This window comes from Myotis nattereri (genome assembly GCF_964212035.1).
Source record: "Myotis nattereri genome assembly, chromosome: 2".
NCBI classification, from domain to species: domain Eukaryota; kingdom Metazoa; phylum Chordata; class Mammalia; order Chiroptera; family Vespertilionidae; genus Myotis; species Myotis nattereri.
The window spans coordinates 186114071-186135223 of NC_138076.1; the positions used below are offsets into that span (position 1 = coordinate 186114071).

General features: G+C 40.5%; 1 protein-coding gene across 2 annotated transcripts in view; it reads right to left on the bottom strand.

The window, feature by feature from the left end:
- The window catches only part of PLEKHA5 (pleckstrin homology domain containing A5), a 211189-nt gene extending 195111 nt beyond the window's left edge, over positions 1 to 16078 (bottom strand). For both annotated transcript variants that reach the window (XM_081082862.1, XM_081082863.1), the window contains exons 1-3: positions 15942 to 16078; positions 15717 to 15796; positions 13394 to 13451 (exon numbers count right to left, since the gene is read on the bottom strand). In XM_081082862.1, the coding sequence (XP_080938988.1) occupies positions 13394 to 13451; positions 15717 to 15796; positions 15942 to 16033 (230 nt within the window). In that variant the 5' untranslated portion in view covers positions 16034 to 16078. The remainder of the gene's footprint in view (positions 1 to 13393; positions 13452 to 15716; positions 15797 to 15941) is intronic.
- Between the last annotated feature and the right edge of the window lie 5075 nt (positions 16079 to 21153).

Here is a 21153-nt window from a genome sequence, read left to right on the forward strand (position 1 = left end):
AAAAAAACACGCTACTCTAGAGGATTTAGGTACTAAATGTTTTAATAAAGAAGACTCACAGCTCTGGCAGGGTAGCTCAGTTGGTTAAAGCGTCATCCCGATACGCCAAGATTGCAGGTTCAATCCCGGGCCAGGGCACATACACAATCAACCAATGAATTCATAAATAAGTAAAACAACAAAATGATGTTTCTCTCTGTACCGCCCCCCCCCCCCCCCCGCAAAAGCACTTAAAAAAAAAAAAGGTAAAAGAATCTCATACACATGTCCACTTAACTTTCTATGTAATTGAAGGAATACATGACAAGCAGTGTGGCCATGATCAAGTATAATCCCATATTTAAGACAGAGAAACTTCAATTCAGCTGGGTTCTGTAATTTGGGGGCACGTGTATTATATGGATTATACAAATCCTCCAGTTCTTTATTCTCTGTCTCCACAAGCTTTACAGTATGAGTTTGTAAGCTTCCCATGAATCTGAGCTGGCCTTGTGTCTTTCTTTGACCAACAGAAAGCAGTGGTCAAAGAACGCCGTCTGAATTCTGAGCCCAGGCCTCAAGAGACACAGAGCACTTCTGCTCATTCACTTTTCCAGTATAAATGACACCTGCTTTCACCACAAGAACAAGCCTACTGGAAGACGAGAGATCATGTAAAAGAGAGCCAAGTTCAGATAAGGCCATTCTAGACCAGCCAATCTCCCACTTGACTCACAATTGATTCCACACAACAGTCAACGCAACAGGAACTAGAGGAATTGCCCAGCCAACCCAGTGATGTGTACACAGTAATATAGTTCTTTCTTAAGCCACTGCATTTTTTGGATGGTTGGCTTATATAACAAGATTAATTAATCATATCGATTGACGCTGGATAATCAATTACACTTCTCCTTTAATGATTTTCAGGAATTGAAGCCAAAAATTGTGAAATATTTTAATGTTGGTGTCTTCTGAAATGAGACTTTAATAGCAGGCCAGGCAGGAAGTATTATTTGCAGAAAGGATTTAGAATCTCATCACAGGGTTTCATTTCTCCTACCAATAATACTGCTTGTTTTCAACTTAGAGTTTCTTTTGCAGCTGTGCTGAGAAGAGAACTGCAGTGTGTGTGTAAATGCAGAAATGGGGTATTAGAAGGTGAACCACACTGTTATGTATAACCTCCTGGGGTGCAGAGTATGGGGGGTGGGGAGCATAAAAGAAGACTCCACAAATTGATCCAGGAGCAATAGCAACATTTCCCGATAAATCTTCCTTGGAATACAGGCTATAGGGCCTGACCTTAAATTGTCACAGATAATTACTAGTTAAATCACATGAAGCAATCCAAAGGTCAAGTGACAACTTAGTCAAGTACTTACAAATCACACATGCATGTATACATATCAATACATATGTGACTCTAGCCATCTAGCCATCCATCCATCCATCCATCCATCCATCCATCCATCCATCCAACTATCCATCCACACACACGATCCTGGGCTGTACACTCTTAATCACTACTAAGGGCACTTACCCTAATCTGTGAACTCTGCTACATCTTTTTCAGTCAGAAATGGGCAACAGCAGTTCTAGTACAATACAAGGGTATTTTGCAAACCAACCCAGCAGAAGATACCAATTGCTGATCCCTTATACTACCAATTGTATTAGCTGTCAATGTGAAACCAAGATGAACAAAAGCTTAAGACTCAATTTACCCAAGTACTCAAATGTTTCTAAACTACTTGGGCTTACATGCAAGCTCATGAATTGCTTTTATTTTTTAGGTTTAAGGCTTTATGATATAAATTCATAGATATTAAATTAAGGATGATAAATCCATCCACATCCTCACCTAAGCCCTTGCAAACATCACTAGCTTTTCATAACAGGCTTTCTTACTGATGCAGAAGTGGGTCTCCAAATCTTCTGAATACAGTGGTCCATACAGCTACTGCTCATCGATTAGCGTTGCAATGTTAACTGAAACTCAGTTACCATGTCTGGTAGTCCATTACATCAATGGCCTGCAAGAAACCACACCTCCCAATATTTACAGGCTGTGTCCTCTCCCCCTTTTCATTTTGGCCTTGGTCATGCAACCTGCTTTGGCTAATAGGACATAAGCAAGCATGATGCAGTCAGAGATTTTACAAGCCCTAGCACACTGGTGCTTGTCCCCTTGGGATGTTCCCTTAGAAGCCAGCTGCCATGTTATAAAGAAACTCGAAATAGACCACTAGGTGGTAAGAGGCCACGAGGAGAGACAGTGGATATTCCAGCCACAGCCCAGTTCCAGCAAAAGACTTCTGCATGAATAACCTCAGTGATACCACACATAACAGAAGAACAGCCTAGCAGAGCCCACTCACCTACAGAAAGGTGCGGAATTATGTGTATATCTATCATTGCTGTTTTAAGCCACTAAATTTTGGGGGCTGTTCCAAACCAACTGAATCACTAATAACAACCCACACAGATTCTCCATCAGTTACCTTTCAATTTTATCAGTCCAATCAAGGGAATTTATTGCAGGTATGAAGAAATGCTGGCACTTTCACATACTGTAGGAGAGAACATAAATCTGTACAAACCTTCTAGAGAGCAATTTGGCAAAATGTTAAGTGATGAACCTTTTAAAAAACGCATATCCTTTTCCATCAATAATTCCAAGTCTAGGGAACAGACATGCACATAAGAATGTTATATAAGAATTTTCCTCACAGCAAAATGCTGGAAACACAGACATCTAAAAATAGAGGAATGATTAAAGTATTCATAAAACAGAACATCATAGTTAAAAAAAAAAAAATCTACTGAACAGCCCAGCCAGTGTGGTTCAGTGGTTGAGAGTTGACCCATGCAGCAGGAGGGCACTGGTCTGATTTCCTGGTCAGGGCACATGCCCAGGTTTTGGGCTCGGTCCCCAGCAGGGGGTGTGAAGAGGCAGCAGATCGATGTTGATGTTTCTCTCTCATTGATGTTTCTATTTCTCTCTCCCTCCCCCATCTTCTCTTTCTAAAATTCAAAAAAAGGAATAAAAAACATGTGAAATCTATTGAATAAATATATAATGACATGGGAACACATAATGTACATTTTTAATGATTTTAGAGAGAGGAAGGGAAAAGGAGAGAAAGGGAGACACACAGAGAGAGAAACATCAACTCGTTGCCTCCTTGTATGCACCCCAACAGGGGACTGAACCAGCAACCTGGGCATGTGCCCTGACTGAGAATCCAACTGGTGACCTTCCAGTGCACCGGACAATGCTCCAGCACCAACTGAGCCACACTGAGCAGGCCAATAATATAAATTTAATTAAAAGAGTATTTAATGCAGGATTGGTGATAAGACCCAAATCTTTTAAAAAATGATTATGCATATATACAGAAATATTAATATAAATTCTCTGTGCATAGTAACAAGACTGGGTGGTTTTGGTTTTTTCCTTCTTTATACTCTTCAGTATTTTCCAAATGTTCTATAATAAAAATGCATTACTTCTATAATCAGAAAAAACACATCATAAAACAGGTTGGGAAAAAGCACGCCCACTAAACAGACATATTATTTGTCTGATCGATTTATTGTTTAATTTGGAATCCTCTGATATTTCTTTACTAAATTTTTTTAAATGCCGCAATTATTAGAATGCACCTATATTCTGTGATGGAACACCTTTTAAAAGTAAATGCAGTGCAACAGATGAATTTTCAACAGAAGAAAAAATCAACACTAAGTATATAACATGCTACTTTCCCTCTATCATTGCCTTGTGCTATAAGAACTGGGCAAGGAGTGACTTCTTTCTTTTTAGGATTCTGCCATACTGTCCTATTTTACTGAGCTTTAAATTTTAGGTTGAACAGCTTTATAATATTTAACAAAATGGGTATTATTATATGCACTTTCAACCAAGTTCAGCAAACCCTGTTGGAATTGATTCAATATGAAGATTAAAACTAATTTTCATCTCAGAGATAAATTCTCCCCTTTTTTATTTTTAAGATCATGTCTATCCAAAGAAATAATATGTGTAATGAACCTAAGTCATTTGGAAGGGAAAGGGAAAACAAAACCCACGCAGAACATCGCTGGGAATATGTAGTGGGGAAGTTTTGGTAGCATATGACCGCAGCACTGACACGGTGTGGGATTTACTCTCTGAAGTGGCCAGTAATTTCCGAAGAACCAAAGGGAATCAATCCCTGGCCTACCATAGCAGGGTGGAGTTTTGATCACAGTGAAGTTCCACCGCCTGGTTTCCTCAATCATCCCTGCCCACGACAGCCAGTAGAGGATTGGTTTCTCTTGTTTTCTTGCTCAGAATTCAACACTTCCTCTTCATTCTCACAGGTACAGGCCTAAACCTGGACTAAAAATATGGCAATGTACATACCACACATTTTCAACTACTCCCCCTGAAATGTAAGGCAAAGGCTTCCTTAAAGAGCAGTGAGAAGTCCGGAGGGCTTCTCTCGGGTGCTTCTATAGTTACTAGCCACTTCAGAGAATAATCCCCAAAGGCACAGAGGTTACTCCCAAGTGGTTCATTAAACTTCTATCATTTGTGCAACATGAGGACTATTTTCTATTCGTCCCAGGTTTCTATAAGGACCCACGGACTAGTATTTTCCGATCTGGTTTGCATTTGCTTTACCAGTGCTATTCCTGACAGTATAGACTTCAATATCTCCCCTGTTCTCTGGAAACCACAGCAGCCTAAACTGTAAAGGTTTCTAACTAGAAACAACACGATCAATGGCAAGGCCTGACTTTCGGCTATGCTCACCCAGGCCTCAGGGGTCTCTGCACTATCCTGGCTTTCTCATGCCTCTGGTCCTACCATCAGGCCTCTGGGCAGATCCTATCTGCCTTTCAGAGGAGAATCACATAAACCAAACTTGATCAACAGCTGGTTTACTAACTCCCTATTGGATTGGATAAATGTCACATGGAAAATATTTAAGTTTCACAAAGGGCCAAATTATAAAGTTTCTGAATAGCATGAAATTAAGTTGACTGTCATCATCAAAAGCATGAAATTAAGTTGACTGTCATCATCAAAATTCATTCAATCAAGAAATATTTATTGAGGAACTACTACGAGAAAGGCTTAGGCTAAGGGACTAAAAATATGGCAATGAACAAGATTGCTTTTCATGAAGCTTACCTATCACACGGAGTGTGTGCAAACAGGTATTAAACTAAGTGTTGACTTGATTCTAAAATATACTGTTTCTGAAATAAGGATTGAGGGGTTATTTTATATAATATGGTCATGTCTCCCTTTTCTCCTGTAAAGCTGTTATTAACTCAATGCTAACTGATCATCACGGCACTTTAAACAAAATATAGTAATTACATATTAAATATTTAATCATAATCCTGCTAAGAACTAAGAAGAAGTATAAGGAGAGAATCTGATGGGGCACAGAACTGGCTCTGGAGGGGTTGCATTAGTCCTCCAAAATCTCATCAATGACCCTTCCAAAGGGTCACGTCTCCTCCTCTGCTCAGACCTGCAATGGCTCATCTCCTGAGCAACAGCTGATCACATCAACCAATGAGGCCCCTGGAGCCCACCCATTACTTCTCGGATTTCACCTCCCTTTTCTCCCATACTCCTTCCTCATCACTTCTCTCCTGCTCTTACTCTGTTCTATTTTTTTTCTTATATCATTTATATATTCTTACATACAATACAATGTACTTATCTGTTTACTCTGACATTTGCTCCCCTACCACCCAACTCCCCAAAAGGGCAGAGCTTTTAGTTCTATTTTGATTAGTGATGCATCCTAATTGCCAAGGCATATAATTCGGAGTTCAAAATGTGGTGAAGAGTAATGAAAGAAAGAAAACATCAGTGGATGACTGATTGGAAGATCTTGCCGCTGGGACTGAAGTAATAAGCAAAATCAGTTGGCCAAGCCTTGCTCTCTCTTTGTTAGTAGACAGGAACTCCAACTACTTCTGCTGCAGTTTTACTCCCTTTTCTAAATTTCCACATCACACCAATCCCATTCCAAGTCTTTCTTTAGATAATGGCAATACTTTCACTCAGGTTATGGTCCAATCTCAAGCCCAAGATACTAGCTACTGTTCATCTTTCAGGTGATTTTCCTACTGTTCTGTCCTGACCCACTCCAGCTGAACTTTCAGAGGCAGGCTCATCTCTATGTTTGTGACAAAGGCCTCTTCCAATAGCCCCCACATTGGGTCAAGTCCTCTCAATATATCTGGTCAAAGCATGATGTATATTTCACAGCATTTATCACAGTCTACAGTGATATACTTGTGGTTATTTTATGATCGACTCTCCCACTAATTTAACTATAAGCTCCTAAGAGTAAGGTCTATGTCTGTTTCATTGACAAAGCCTAAATCACTTGGTGCATAGTAAATAATAAGTATTTGTTAAATAAACAATGGATTGGATGAATATGGTATTTCCAACTTGGTTCTGTACATACACAGATAGTCAATTAGGTAGCTGAGAGAGGATGTTTTGTGGATAGGAAGTTGTGTTTCTTGTTCATAAGAGAGGAATAGAAAATAATGTTGGGAGTCCTTTGGAAACGCCAGATTTTAGCCACCTAAAATGCTATGCCAATAGCTCAAAAATCAAACCATCATTAATACCTCCACCTAGAGTCCCCCCCACCACCACCTACTCCCTACACAAATCATTCTTGTAGCCACTCAGACACAAAGGCTTTCCGTGGCTTTTGACTTCTCTTTCTCTGTCAACCTCCTAGCTCAGCAAGATTTCTAAGGCCTGTCAACTCCTTTTTAATATCTTTGATCAATGGTCTCCTTCCTTTCTATTCCCACTGCTACTCGGTTTAAGCAACTAGCCCCTCGATTACAGCAACAGAGCCAGAATTGGTCTCCTTGATTCTAGGCTTGTCCCTTTCTAATCCATGCTGCCTACATTAAAATCTCTTTTAAAACCTCCACTTTACACTATTAATACTGCATACACCAAAAGACATCTGCCATGGCTTGCCTAGGAAATAAAAAGCTCAGCCTGACATTCGAAGACCAGACTCACTAGAGCTCTATTATTTACCAGTAGGGTAGTTATCACTAGTCATCACACACATTATATATATATATAAATATATCCCAACTCCTATGAATTTATCCTACCATTCATTTAGATCAGCGGTTGTCAACCTGTGGGTCGCGACCCCTTTGGCGGTCGAACGACCCTTTCACAGGGGTCACCTAAGACCATCCTGCATATCAGATATTTACATTACGATTCATAACAGTAGCAACATTACAGTTATGAAGTAGCAACGAAAATAATTTTATGGTTGGGTCACAACATGAGAAACTGTATTTAAAGGGCCAGAAGGTTGAGAAGCACTGATTTAGATCAACCCATGTGAATTCCATCCGTATACCCTACCAATCCCTACCAGGCCTAGCAATCCCTACCTCCTTCCTTTATGCCTTTCTAGGACAGCCCAGCCCATCTGCCTCTTCCTCCTCTGATTCCTTCTAACACCATCTGACAACTAGTATCATTTTTTTCACACCATTACTCCAATTTCCACATACACACATATATACATGTCACTTTTCACCATCAACCCCAACTTATACGTATCTATTATAGAAAAATGAAAAAGTGACAGAAAAGCATTTGTCAACAAATGCTAAAGAACTCTATGTCTTTCACAGGACAGAGGTGGGTAGACAAGGATGTTTACATCCAGGTCCCCCAACTCTGATTCTTCTAACCAATTCTATCTTTTTCTACTCTTCATGTCTTCCCCCCCTTCATTAAACATACACCAGCTTTGCAAATAAGAAAAAACATCCAGATTACAGGGACAATCATTTGAGAAATTCAGAAAGGATTCTCAAAATGCCACCACTTGAGATGTGGCGGCTCCTCTTGTTCATCCCCAACTAACTCCTTCGCAGAGCAGGAGCCAGCATCCTGTCATCACCATGGACATGGCTTGCTCAGAGGATGACTGGATGCCAGGCATTAAGCTACGTATTCCAAGAAGAGGAGACCAGAGGCCTGGTCTTGAGCAGTGGTCCTGGGACTAAAAAGACGGACAAAGGGATTCCGCAATAAAATTCACTGTGGTTGGGAGTCCTGGTATCCCAACCTTGAAACTCTAAATGCATTTTATCATTGAAACACCGCTATTAATGGTAAGCTTCCCTAATCTGTCACAGAACACTCTTCTTTCCCTTTATGAAGATGCCATTTCAAAAATCACGTTTTTTTCCATTTTTTGTTTTAATGTTTTCCTCCTACTAGACTGCAGGCTCCAGGAAGGCAGGGTCCCTAGAGTGTGGTTCCCTTTTAATTTATAAGTCCCTAGAATAGTGCATGGTATTTACTAGACACTACTGAGTGGATGAAAAGAAATGACCAAATTCTAAGACCCTGCCAATATATAACACTAGTCAACAGGCTTTTGGAAGGTTAAATAAGTTTTATTTGTAGGCTTGGTCAATAACCTACCACTGCACTTGTTTCTATGAAAGAATACCTCCAGTCCCAAGCAATCAACTTACGGAGGGATAAAAGAACCTGCTAATACTGCCCAGCTATAGCAGATATTTTTAGGTACAGAAGAGTTTTAGCCCAGAGCCCTTAATTTGAATGCTAGTGACTAATAGTGAAGGTGTATGACCTACAATTGGTCCTTAACCTCTTTAAGTTTCAGTTTCATCATCTGAAAAGAAAAACACACACACACACACACACACACCAAAAGCTATTGTGAAGATTAAATTAATTTAATGCTATGCTGAAATGTCCAGCACTAAATGTTTATGATTCCCACACCATCGCCCTCTTTTAATACATGTCTTTATACTACAAACTCCTTGAAGGTTGTTCACAGCTGTGTTGTACCTATTGAATTAGTATAAAGTGCTTTACACTCATAAGAATTCCTTATTAGTCTAAACTCTATTATGAATACGAAAAAGAAATACAATGTCAATGAATTGTTCTGAGCGGCATACAGTTATTACTTTAGTAATCAAAATCCAATGATCATAGTACAGTACTAAGATATATCAAACATTTTAAATATGAAATACACAGTAATATATCCTAATATTCTTGCGGCAGTTATTTTATGTTCCCATCTTCACTCATATTTTGGATTGTAGCAACCTATGAAGAAACATTTTTAAATCACTTGCAACCTTATATGGCTACTTCATGTAAGAAATTCCCCTCACTGAAGGTTAGTTTGAAATTCTCAGCACACATTAGATCCAGCTATAGCAGATATTGAAATAAAACTTCATTAGTCAAAATCAAACACTGCTCTATTTGCATAGCTAAAAAGAAGTTCAATTTTCAGAACTGAATAAAAAAAATTTAAGCCAAGGAAAAAGCAATATGAGAGAATATAACCTCAAAATTTACATACTATTTTATTATCCTACAACGACTTTTTTTCATCTCCCATCCTGCCACATAAAACAATGACCTTTAAATAATCAGAACAAAGTTTCTCACTATTCAGAGGACATTGTTTTAAGACTTACTGGCACTTTAAGGTAACCGTCTCAAAGCTATGAAACACAAAGGAATAGTCAATGACACATCCATTTAAGTTACCGTGACCTGTCATTACAGCATCATTAAGTGTTATTTTCAAGGAGTAAGCAGAAAGCTTTATAATTTCTAAACATATAAAATTATTTTCTGTACTTTATGGGCTAAGGTATTGAATATTTTAAGCTACACTTCATAAATTATGAAACTCACTGACAATTATTTCTAAAGATAAGTAGCATGAATTATGTTTTAAAAGCAATAGAGAAACTCAGTAATCAAATTCAAACTCTGTGTACATGTATTTACACACACACACACGCGTAATACAATAATTTAGAGGCTGGCCGGCTTAAGGTACACAGAAAAAGGTTTCACAGAAAAGAATTAAAGTATTAAATATCTATATTTGAGATAAATTAATTTTCAAATATTAACATTTTTTGGCCATATGGATTTAGAGTAAAATACATTCTCTATATTACATATTCTGTTACCTAACTGTAAACTTTTTATTAAAAACAAATCCAAAAAGTGTATAACATAAACTAGTTTATCCAATGCTTATCTGTACAACTCCTACTCTAACCAGGCCCTTTGTTGACATTAACACTATTAACTGTTTCATGCAGCTCTGCAGGGAAGATGCGTACAAAGTACAAACTGCAGCAACCGAAAGCAAGCCCACACAGCTCTGCCACTGCAGGCTTCATACTTATCTGTGGTTGTCTATAAAAGGTTAAAGAGAGAGGCTAAAATAGTTAAGCAAGATAGGAAAGCTAAGTAGCTTTCCCAGTTTCCCACAGCGTCTCTTCTTGGTGCTGAGAGTTCATTATTTTGTAGATTACTGTAAATTTCAAGAATAGTATAAAATTCAAAGAAACTTAAAAATGGAATAGAATTTATTTTTTAAAACTATTTTCTTTCTTTTTAAAAATATATTTTTATTGATTTCAGAGAGGAAGGGAGAGAGCGATAGAAACATCAATGATGAGAGAGAATCACACTGGGGATCGAGCCGGACACCCGGGCACGTGCCCTGACTGCGAATCGAACCGTGACCTCCCGGTTCATAGGTCAACAACCACTGAGCCACGCCAGTCGGGCAAAATGGAATAGAATTCAGAGGTTGCCTTTTTCAGCCAGCCCAATATAAAGATGTGAAGACAGATGGGTGGGGGGTGGTAGGAGAGGGTGAATGGGGGATTTTAAAAAAAAAAAACAGTTGTGAAGACAACTCCTAAGTGATTGAGAGGTTTAATACAGCTGCCCAGCTCTTCTGCCTCTTCCCAGCCCGGGTGCCTTACCACACACATTGATCCAACAGTCAATACCAAACTATTATCCAAAGATAATTCTTTTTGGCAATCTGCCATTTTGAGCAATAGCCAACATACGTTCAAGAGAGAAAAAATTTGAGAGTTAAATGTTCCTCTAGTTCTCTAGCTCTCCCTTCTTGCTAAGGGAGCCTCCCAGGAACACGTGATTAGGAATTAGCAAGAGGTGGATGGATCTGTTTTCGGCCAATCTTCCCTCTTCCCCTGTGAACAAAATCCACTCTGCTTACTGTATCACCTCTTTTTCTTATAATCTGATCAATTTCCTTTCTTCATCTAAGAACCAACTTAGAGAAATGACATTCACCAACATTAATCACTTTCCTACTTCAGATTCCTATCCTTTCTTCTACTCAGAACATTCTAAATATAGTTCATGTTCCTGCTGTTCCTCATCTTGCTATCTTGCAGACTCTAAGTTCCAAAGGCATGTTTCTGTTATTCTATTACATGGTGTGACAATGAACATAGTAGTTCTTCCTACTACTTTCATGATTAAAATGAGATTCAGACGTCGTAATATATGTGAAAGCGCTTTGTAAACTGTAAGCTTTAAGATAAAAGCAGTGCCATCGTATTAGAATGGTAAAGCATCCCTAATTGGTCATAACAACACAAGTAAAAAAGTTTCTAGGAAATTACAGCCAACATTAGGAATACAACTAATCTTAAACTAGTCTTCTGATATAACCCAGAAAGGAAAAATCTACATACCACTCAACAAATCATAAATTTTATGTAAAGTTAAGTTTAATGAGTGCTATGTTTCTGTAATATGCTCAATTTCAGAACAAATTACTTTATAACCTAAATTATTTACTGTCACTATTAGACACAATTATCGGATGTCTCTTAATACCAGATGATTAAAACCAACTAGTCTTAAAAGGTCCTCAGAGTTCAAGTAAAATTACAGCTTCCTTAATACTGCCCCTCATTCTCCTGAGAAACTTACTTAGGCATGACACTCAAAAGAAAATTCTTAAGTCAACATAAAAGAAAGTCATATCAAAACGGCTAGTGAAACAAAATTCAGTCTCTTAAACAGCTTAGTTCTAAAGTAAAACATACAGAGTAACATTGTGTACTCTCAAATAAACATTCATCTAAGAATGTACACAATCACAGAAATTAAAACATTGAGGATTGTTGTGTTACTCCTATTATTGTAAGATCAGTGAGGCTTATTTAGTTAAAATGATATTGGGTAGAAATAAATGAACATCTTCAGAAGCATTAAGAAAAAAAAAAAAGAAAAGAAGAAGCATCCCTTTTCATGCCAATAAACACTCACCTTAAATTAAGAGACAATAACCACTAGAAAAGGTGCTTGATGACTCCGCACTTTACTCAGATCTTTAGTTTTTAGGCCATCTAAGAGTGTATCACACATCTCCAAATGAAAGATGTAACTGAAAAATATCCAGTAGTACCACACTTGTGCTTTCTCTATTTCTACGTCTAAAAGCAAGCATTCCTAATACCTATAAACATCCCTCGACATTTTTTATGAATATCATTCTAAAAAAATGTTGAAGTCATACAAGCAATTATAATTTAACGTTAGTATGGCATGATCTTAAAAATGTCACCTAGTAAAATACCTTACAGGGACCGAGGAAATAAAGGTAACCTTAGCTAGGTATCTGTTATTATGAGTAAACTATTGACATCTCAGCCAAATCTTATATTCTCCTTCAAGCTTTAGTTCCTTAGCATTAAGCAAAAAATTTTAAATGACAAAAAACATGCTAAACAAGTTTCTAATTTAAAATAAATACGAAACCACCTTTATTTTCCCTTGGGGTATAAAAATTTTTCCTACATAGTCTGACCTCAAGCGTTGCATTTGTCTCTAAGTACTACCAAGTCAACTGTGAATAGAAATTAGTTCAATAGTTCATGGAATTAGTTCAAAGGTCAAGACTGACCGGTCACCCCTCCTCTGCATGCTCCACTGAGCGCCTTTTATTCAATCACAAACATCAGTAACACATTTAGATCTATTTTATAAAACTCAGATATATTTAAATACTGAGGCAAATTACAAATAATGCTTAACAGATGTTTGTGAAATATTCAATATTTATTTGTTTTTACTTTCAGCCCTGATATTACTCATCAAACTGTACCCTAGCTTTCCATCACTTCTGCTACTTCTTAACAGCACTGAACAAAAAACACATGAACAGAATTCACATAAAAAGAGGAAAAAAAGATAAAAGACAAAAATATTATAATACTATATCATCCAGGAATCAGAAAGACCAAAAATGTAATTGTGGCCATAAGTGATGTCATTTCCAAACCGATGAGTGCCCAGGCAAATAACATGCAACTAAGAGTGTCATCTTTTCTCTCAAAATTACACCACCATATGAAGGGGGGAAAGGCCATATCATACGATAAAATTTTAAGAATCATAATCCTACCTACACATACAACTAACTATTCAACTAAAGATTAATCACAACATTCAAATTACCAAGGAAAAAACCATAATAAAAAAACTCACTTTATATAGTATCTTGCACCTTCAAAAGTATATGCTTCTTCCCAGCCAGTAGGTAAATCTAAAAAACATACATTTCACAATTAGTGTTACTTCAATAGAATAGCAAAATAAGTTTCAATCCATTTTAATTATTCATTTTCATGAACAGCTATTTGCATTTATTAAGCAGGTTCCTAACAAAAAAAAATTGTGTTAGGCTGGTAATAAAACACAGTAGATATAATATCATTTTTAGGAAAATGGCAATTCAAATCGAAAGCCATCAGAAAAGTATCACAATGTTAATAATCTCTCACAATATTAGAGATTATCTGATATGATCATATACTTTAATGATCAGAATGGAGAGGACCTTTGCTGACACCCAAAAACCAAATGAAGTAATCTTAGGTGAAATAACCATGAAGAGTTGGCAAAAAAACACAAACCAAAAAAACCCGTCCATAAAAGGTAACACCTGCTTCTTCTTAGGTGTACTGTGTCTATTTAAGGCCATTCCTTTCGGCTACATTAATGAATCCATCCAGGAAGTTTCACTGATGAGAAAGTACTTCCTAAACACCAAATGAGAGGAAAAAAATCTTGACATGACACACTTATACATGTGTGTTTCTATAGACTTGACTTTAAAAGAATTAAAGTTTCAAGTAATAAACCTGAATAATTCAGAGGAACCATGGTGACATTATTGCATAGTATTTATAAATGACTAGTGGCTTGGATTTAATCATAGTATCTCTGAAACAAAAAGCATTGATGTGTGTACAAAAACCAGAGTCAAAGCAAAGCAAACCAAACCAGAAACGAAAAAGATCATGTTTTTAAAAAATTAATGTGAAATTATCTGAGAATGAAATTGTTCTGTGGTGTCAATGTTATCAAATCTATGCGGGTAAAATGGGATACACATAACCAAAATAAGCAAGAAAAACAATTCCAAACTAAGTAACTTAAATACTATACAGTCTTCTAAAATAAATTTGTTACTATCCATAAGGCAAAGAGGCCAGCAAAATTGAAATACGTATGCAAAACACTGAAAGGTATATTTAAGTCGAAGACTGCTCCGGGGAGTTACATATGATGGTATTATTAGTCAGAAATGCCTTAAAAATGTAATCTCATGTTTGCTACACTAACCTTCCCTTTCCTCCTCCACCTTTTTGCAAATTTAGAGACATTAGTCACTTTAGTGCACCCCGGATTTAAAAAGAAAAGGCAGGTTTGTTCAATATCCTTGGCAACTTGAGAGTCACAGAACCCCAGAGTTGGAGAGAAAGTAGTATCCTGGAAGACAGCTCTATAAAGGACTGCTGAAGCCGGCCTCACCTTCGACCCAAGCTGTTCTCAAGCCTCCCCAACCACCAGATTCAGAGGCAGGCCAGTCAGAGAACACATGTTACATTTCAAAGACAAACAAGTTTCACGAATGTAAACAAAGAATGACAAAAGAAAGCCAGACCAGCACTGAAGCTATAACCAGCCCTCTCCAGCTCAACTCACATGTTAGCATTCAAACAAGCTACCCAAGGCATCGGGGAGACCTGCTTCCCCGCCGATCCCCCTCTCATTAGGGCACAAATGGCCACCCATGGGACACCCCCTTGCACGCCCACCGCCTCCTGGCGGTCTGTGCAACCTCGGCGGCTGCTGCCGGGGACTTTGAATCTGGCTGGGCCGGCAACTGCGGCTGCAAACGCCTCCTCCCGTGGCAGGAGGGCAAGCGCCCAGCATTTCCTCAGCAGCTCTCGGTCAGGGAGGATCGCAGCACCCCCAGACTCCTCTCTGCCTCCTCAATCAGCTACCCACCCACAAAGCCCACCGAGGACGAGGAGGAGGAGGAGGAGGAGGAGGAAGCTGCACGGCAGGAGGCAGCTCCCCCGAAGGAAGGAGAGGATGTGAATACATTATCCCGCGCACCAGAGGCAGGGTCCCGGGCTGCGGGGAGGGGAGTGGGAACGGACTTCCTAAAGGTGGAAAGGGGGCAGATCGAGAGGGGTGGGGGTAGTGGAAGGATTCAGGAGCGGCTGCCGGAGGAAAACCTCAGGATCCCGGGGAGAGGGGAATCGGCCACGCCAGGGGCGTGGGGTTTGTCCAGGTTGGGATGGGGAGAGGGCGCAGGAAGAGGGCGCCGTCTCCAAGTGGTGATGAAAGGCTGCGGAAAAGAGGGGCGTCCAGAGACTCGAGAGAAGTCCGGCGGCGGGGCCGCCGCCTCCCGGGGACCGCGGCTCGGGGCAGGTTGCCGGAGGACGGGCGGCCGGGCTCTGCCGCCTCCTCCCGGCGGAGCCCAACTCCGCTCGGGCCGGGCCGGGCTGCGCGTTACCTGTGCTCTGCCGCCGGTGGCCGGTGACCACGGCCTCGCCGGTGACGGGGTGCAGCCAGGTGGTGCTCTTCGCCTCCTCGCTGCAGGGGTGAGAGAGGGGCAGAGACCGAGCGTGAGTGGGGGCGCGGGAGCCCGAGGGGGCTGAAGCGGCGCAGACCCCGCTCGCTCTCCCCCTCGCCAGCCCCCCGCCCGCTCCGGGCCCCCGCGCCGCCCCCGGCTCTTTACTTGATGAAGAAGACTCGGCCGCCCCTGGTGATCCCGTACGTCCAGGACCGGGGCAGGGAGCAGACCCACTCCAGGTTCAGATCCGCCGCCATGTCTGATCCCCAGCCGCCGCCGCCGCCGCCTTCTCCTGCTGCCGCCGCGGGAGGAGGGAGCGAGCGAGGGAGCGCGGAGCGAGCGCGGCCGGAGCGCGCCTCCCCAGCCCGGCGCGCCCCCGCGCGCCCTACCCCCTCGGGCGGCGCCCGCCCTGCCGCCCGGGCTGGGTCCGGCCCGCGTCGCCGCCCCTCCGCATCCTCCGCGGCCGCCGGCCGGCCGCCCCGCCGCGCGCTCGGGGGATGGGCGAGCGGTGCCGCGCCCCGCGACCAGACCCCTCCCTCGCGCCCTCGGCGCTCCCGCCCCCCTCGCCCGAGCGCAGGTTCCGGGATCGATGGAGAAAAAAACACAAAAAACTCAAACCGCGCTCTGCACCCAGGGCTTTGCCCCAAGGCTTCCCAGTCCAGCGCGCCAGGGGAGGGGAGCGTAATCCCCGCGCTCCTGACGGCTCTCTTTTAAAACAACAAAAGCAGGGCATCTGGGCTTTGTTTTATAAGAGCCATTGGATAGCCAAGAGGTTTTTCTAATCTGTATGGATATATCTTTGAAATAGAAAGCTGTTTTTATTAAAGCACACGGAAGGCTTTTCCTGTTTGTGTTTTGTTCGCCAGATATCAAAGGTTTGACTAGTTACCAGATCGGTGAAATATAAGTGGATCCAGACTTGGCAAAACAAATTTTTCCTCTTCCTAGGCCCCTTCAATCATATAATGCCTTATAAAATAAACACTTGCCTTTTCCTCTTACAATAAAAATAAAAAGATTCACTGTTGTCAATCGGGATTTCTACTTTTCCTTATCTCCCCAAAATTACAATAATAGCTAATTTTACGGAGTCCTTGAGAGGGTGTACATTTTAAATCCCCATAACAACCCTATAGATTCTATCATAATCCCCATTTTCCGAATGGGAAAAAATGAGGTTTATAGAAACAGCAGCTTGCCCAAGGTCATAGTTTAAGTGGCAAAGCCTGAATTCAGTATTTAAGCTCTAGTATTTCAAAAGTCTATTTGGACAACCACATTGCTATACTTATTTTCAAATCTTCTTTACCCCCTCCCCGCTACCCCTTTTTTATGTTCTTTGAACAAGAGAAGGACAGATTTCACTGCAAATCAGATCTTCTCCCTTAACTTAGGAATACTTGCCTCTTCCTATTGTGTCTGGTCCTCTGCCACACTTGGAATTGCTTATGCATCTTTGCAGCAAGATGACTCATTCCAACAGGATCCACAGTTCAATAATAATAGTACTACTGTACTTGGTATTCTTCTAGCACCTTTTTTTCTCACCAGTTTTGGGTGCCCCCAAAGCATTATCTCATTCAGCTTCCCTGTAGTTCAAAGAGGCGAATAATCTTTTTCAATATTTAAGGAAACTAAGGCACAGAAAGGGTAAATAACCTTGGCCAAAGCCATATCCAGCAAGTCAGGTGGGGCCTGGATGAGAATGCAGCTTTATGGACTTTTTCTCTCCTACTCTAACTCCCCAAGGTCATTCTGTCTTTGGTGAAAAGGAGTCTGCAATTACTGCTATAATTTTCCTGTCTATCTGCATACACAGGGAGAAAAAAAAAATAAGGTCACTTTAATGTTTTCTCTTTTTGGTTCCTTTGCATTCCCCTCTTTCATTTCACTACTTATTACTTCTTGACATCTTATCTCCTGCCCACTTTCTGGAAAAGAAAAAGACTTAAAAAAAAAAAAATCAATGAATAACTAACAGGAAATGTTCCACATTACCATCAGTGGTCCCTACCTAGAGCATAGCAAGAAAATCAAGAGCTATTGACTTTATATTGTGCTATCATTACAAATTTTAAAAATCGAAAGCAAATCTTTTTTTAAAAAAAATATATATATCTTTATTGATTTCACAGAGAAAGGGAGAGGGAGATAGAAAAATCAATGATGAGAGGGAATCGTTTATCAGCTGCCTCCTGCATGCCTCCACCTGGGGATCAAGTCCACAACTTGGGCATATACCCTTGACCAGAATCAAACCTGAGACCCTTCAGTCCACAAGCTGATGCTATATCCACTGAGCCAAACTGGTTAGGACTTTAGAAATGTTTTATCTCTTAGACCCGCTATAATGCTTGACGTTTTGACTGCATGTTGCTGAGAAGTCTTCAAGTTGGCCATATGTTGTATGGGAATTCCTTTTAGCTGTGAATCTTTGAATTTTTAAGACTCATTAGTGCAAGGAATATTTCAAAAAGTGATATTCACTTAATAAAAACATGGAACTTAAGAAACTGCATTTGCAGGGCTTAAATGGTAACCTAAAATCTTAAGTACAATTCTATATTAAGTCCCCAAATTTAGGAAAAGCAGTAAATAAAATACTTAGGGACTTTATATACAAGTACTCAATGAGGCATGCTTCTGGGTTGGGGAAATACTAGTCCTTGTGGCTTCCAGGAACTAATAAAAGTAGCTTCATGTATGAGAATGTCAGGCATTCTGGATAATTTTCACCCTTAATGAGTAAACTTGTTTTTTTCTTCAATTTGTTCTAAATGCCCTTTCTCTATAAACGTATTACTTTATCCTGGTCTGCTTTACCCTCCAGTTATGTGTGTCTCCATCACTGCAGAGGCTAGGGATCATGTCTTCCCCATCCCTGAATCCTCCTCAACCTTAAGTCAATACTTGAACGATTATTGAATTTCATTTTCTTCCCACGCCTTAACCTCCCAACAGAGTTATTTCCAAATAACACATCCCATTTTTATCACCCCATACCTCTTCAATAACTGACTCAGACCTAAACCATCTCTAACCTCTGCTTTTTATTGCATTTTGTTCATATTTCCATCATACAGGACTCTTCAGTTTCTGGTATCATGATCTGCCTTTTTGAGGTGTATTATGACAATTGCAGCTTCTTTGAAAAAAAAGAAGAGGCTTAAAAACTACTGAAAATAAACACTAAAAATAAACATAAAAATAAACATCACTCTATTCATCTATAGAGGGCAGCCCTTGTTCTAGAAAGCTTCCAGTTCAAATATTACAGATAAATACACATGGTGACCAGAAAAACTCAAAAGAAAGTTTCTTAAAATATGAAAAAGGAAACAGAACTGGGTGACATCTAAGGAAACAGCAAATCAATGTCCCCCTTTTAAAGGGAATGAAAAGAGCATGAACTCTACAAAGTGGAAACGGAGACTTTTAAGAGAAAAAAAACCACTTCCCTTTCTATCAAGAAACATCTTAATTCATAAACATTAATGTTTATTAAAATCTATCAGTGAAGTGTTGTGACTTTGATTAGGTTGTCTTGCCAAATATATTTGTGTTAACTTATATATTTTGTTACATTATCAGTTCACAAAATAAAGAAGAACATAAACACACTTCCTTTATCTAGTCAACTGTAGAGTATTATCTATGTATATAAAAACCTAAGCAACCATCGCAACCGTACAGACAACCAACCAGGCTGCGTGGGGCAACCAGGACGGCAGGGGGGTTAGTGAGGGGCAACCAAACAGCTGAGCAGCAGGCTGCATGGAGCGACTGGGCCAGCAGGGGAGGCAGTTGGGGGCAACCAGGCCAGCGGGCGGGGGGTGGGGGCCATTGAGGGCAATCAGGCTGGCAGGCAGAGGCAGTTAGGGGTGATCAGGCCAGTGGGGGGGGGGGGCAGTTGGGGGCGATCAGGCCAGCAGGCAGAGGTGGTTAGGGGTGATCAGGCAGGCAGGCAGGTGAGTGGTTAGGAGCCAGTGGTCCAGTATTGTGAGAGGGATGTCTGACTGCCGGTGTAGGCCCCATCGCAGTCGGACATCCCCTAAGGGGTCCCGGATTGGAGAGGGTGCAGGCTGGGCTGAGGGGACCCTCTCCCCACCACCATCCATGCATGAATTTTGTGCACCAGGCCTCTAGTATATCATGAAAAGGTATCAGGAAGGGCAAAGTAGAGGATCCAATTAGCTTAGTGGAAGTCTAGACAGAAGGGATGAAGCTTGAGAGTCTAAGACAGGGAAAACAATAATGTGTGGGAGTCAATTTATTAGGGATTTCTTTTTTTTTTCTGTTAAAGAATAAACTGACTAGCCCTGTTGGGTGTGACTTAGTTGTTTGGGGCATGTCCCATGCACTGGAAGGTTTCAGGTTCGATTCAGTCAGGGCACATACCTAGCTTTCAGGTTTGATCCCCCCAGGGCTTGTACGGGAGGCAACAGATCAATGTCTCTCTTTCATATCAATGTCTCTCTCTCTCTCTCTCTCTCTCTCTTCCTTCTCTAAAATCAATTTAAAAAAATATTTTAAAAAAAGAATAAACTGATCAGAGAGCTATGAATAAATTATTTCATTCATTCAAATTCAACTATCGTATACAGGACCCCTACTGCCTGCCGTACATTCTTCTGGGTAATAGGGATGAAAGGATTTGCCCTGCTTTGGGCGGCTTAGAAAAGGAAATGGAGATGTAGATATTTAAGGGGAAATAGCATCTCTGTCCTTGTCGTAGAAATAAATCTTCCATACCACTCGTTTTCAAGCTTGTTCTGTGAACCACTCAAGACTTGTCTCAAACTAGTCTTTTAATATTGATTTTTGGAGAGCTCTTCAATTATGAATGGGGGTCATTGAAAGGAATATGTAGCAGCCCTAGTTATTCTGCTGCTGGCTGATCCCTCTACTATGCTGGGGGTCTAGCCTAAGTTGGTACCTCTCTTAAGTCTTAAAAATAAGAGGGGAGGAGATAGTTCACAAATGTCTTCAAGGAGCTTACATCTGAACCCTCGGAGTTGTTCAAATTAAACACCTCTTCTCTTACCCCAGTCAGCAAAGCTCCAGTCATCTGCAACTCTCTCTTTGCTGTAAAAGACCAAAATTCAAATGATAGAGAATAGAGAAAAGAAGTATATTATAATGTAGGGGTAGGCGGCTAGATGCAGGAGATGGCATTCAATCAGGAGTCTGACTAAATTTTATATCTGGCTTTGCCATTAATTAGCTGTATGACTCTGAACCAATCATTTAGCCTCCATTCCCATTCAAACCTCTGAATCCTCATCTATAAGGAGCTCTGATTTTTTAAGACATTACATACGATTCTTTCCCCCTCTAAAGCCTCCTGCTTTTATGGGGTGAGCACTCCAATGGCTAA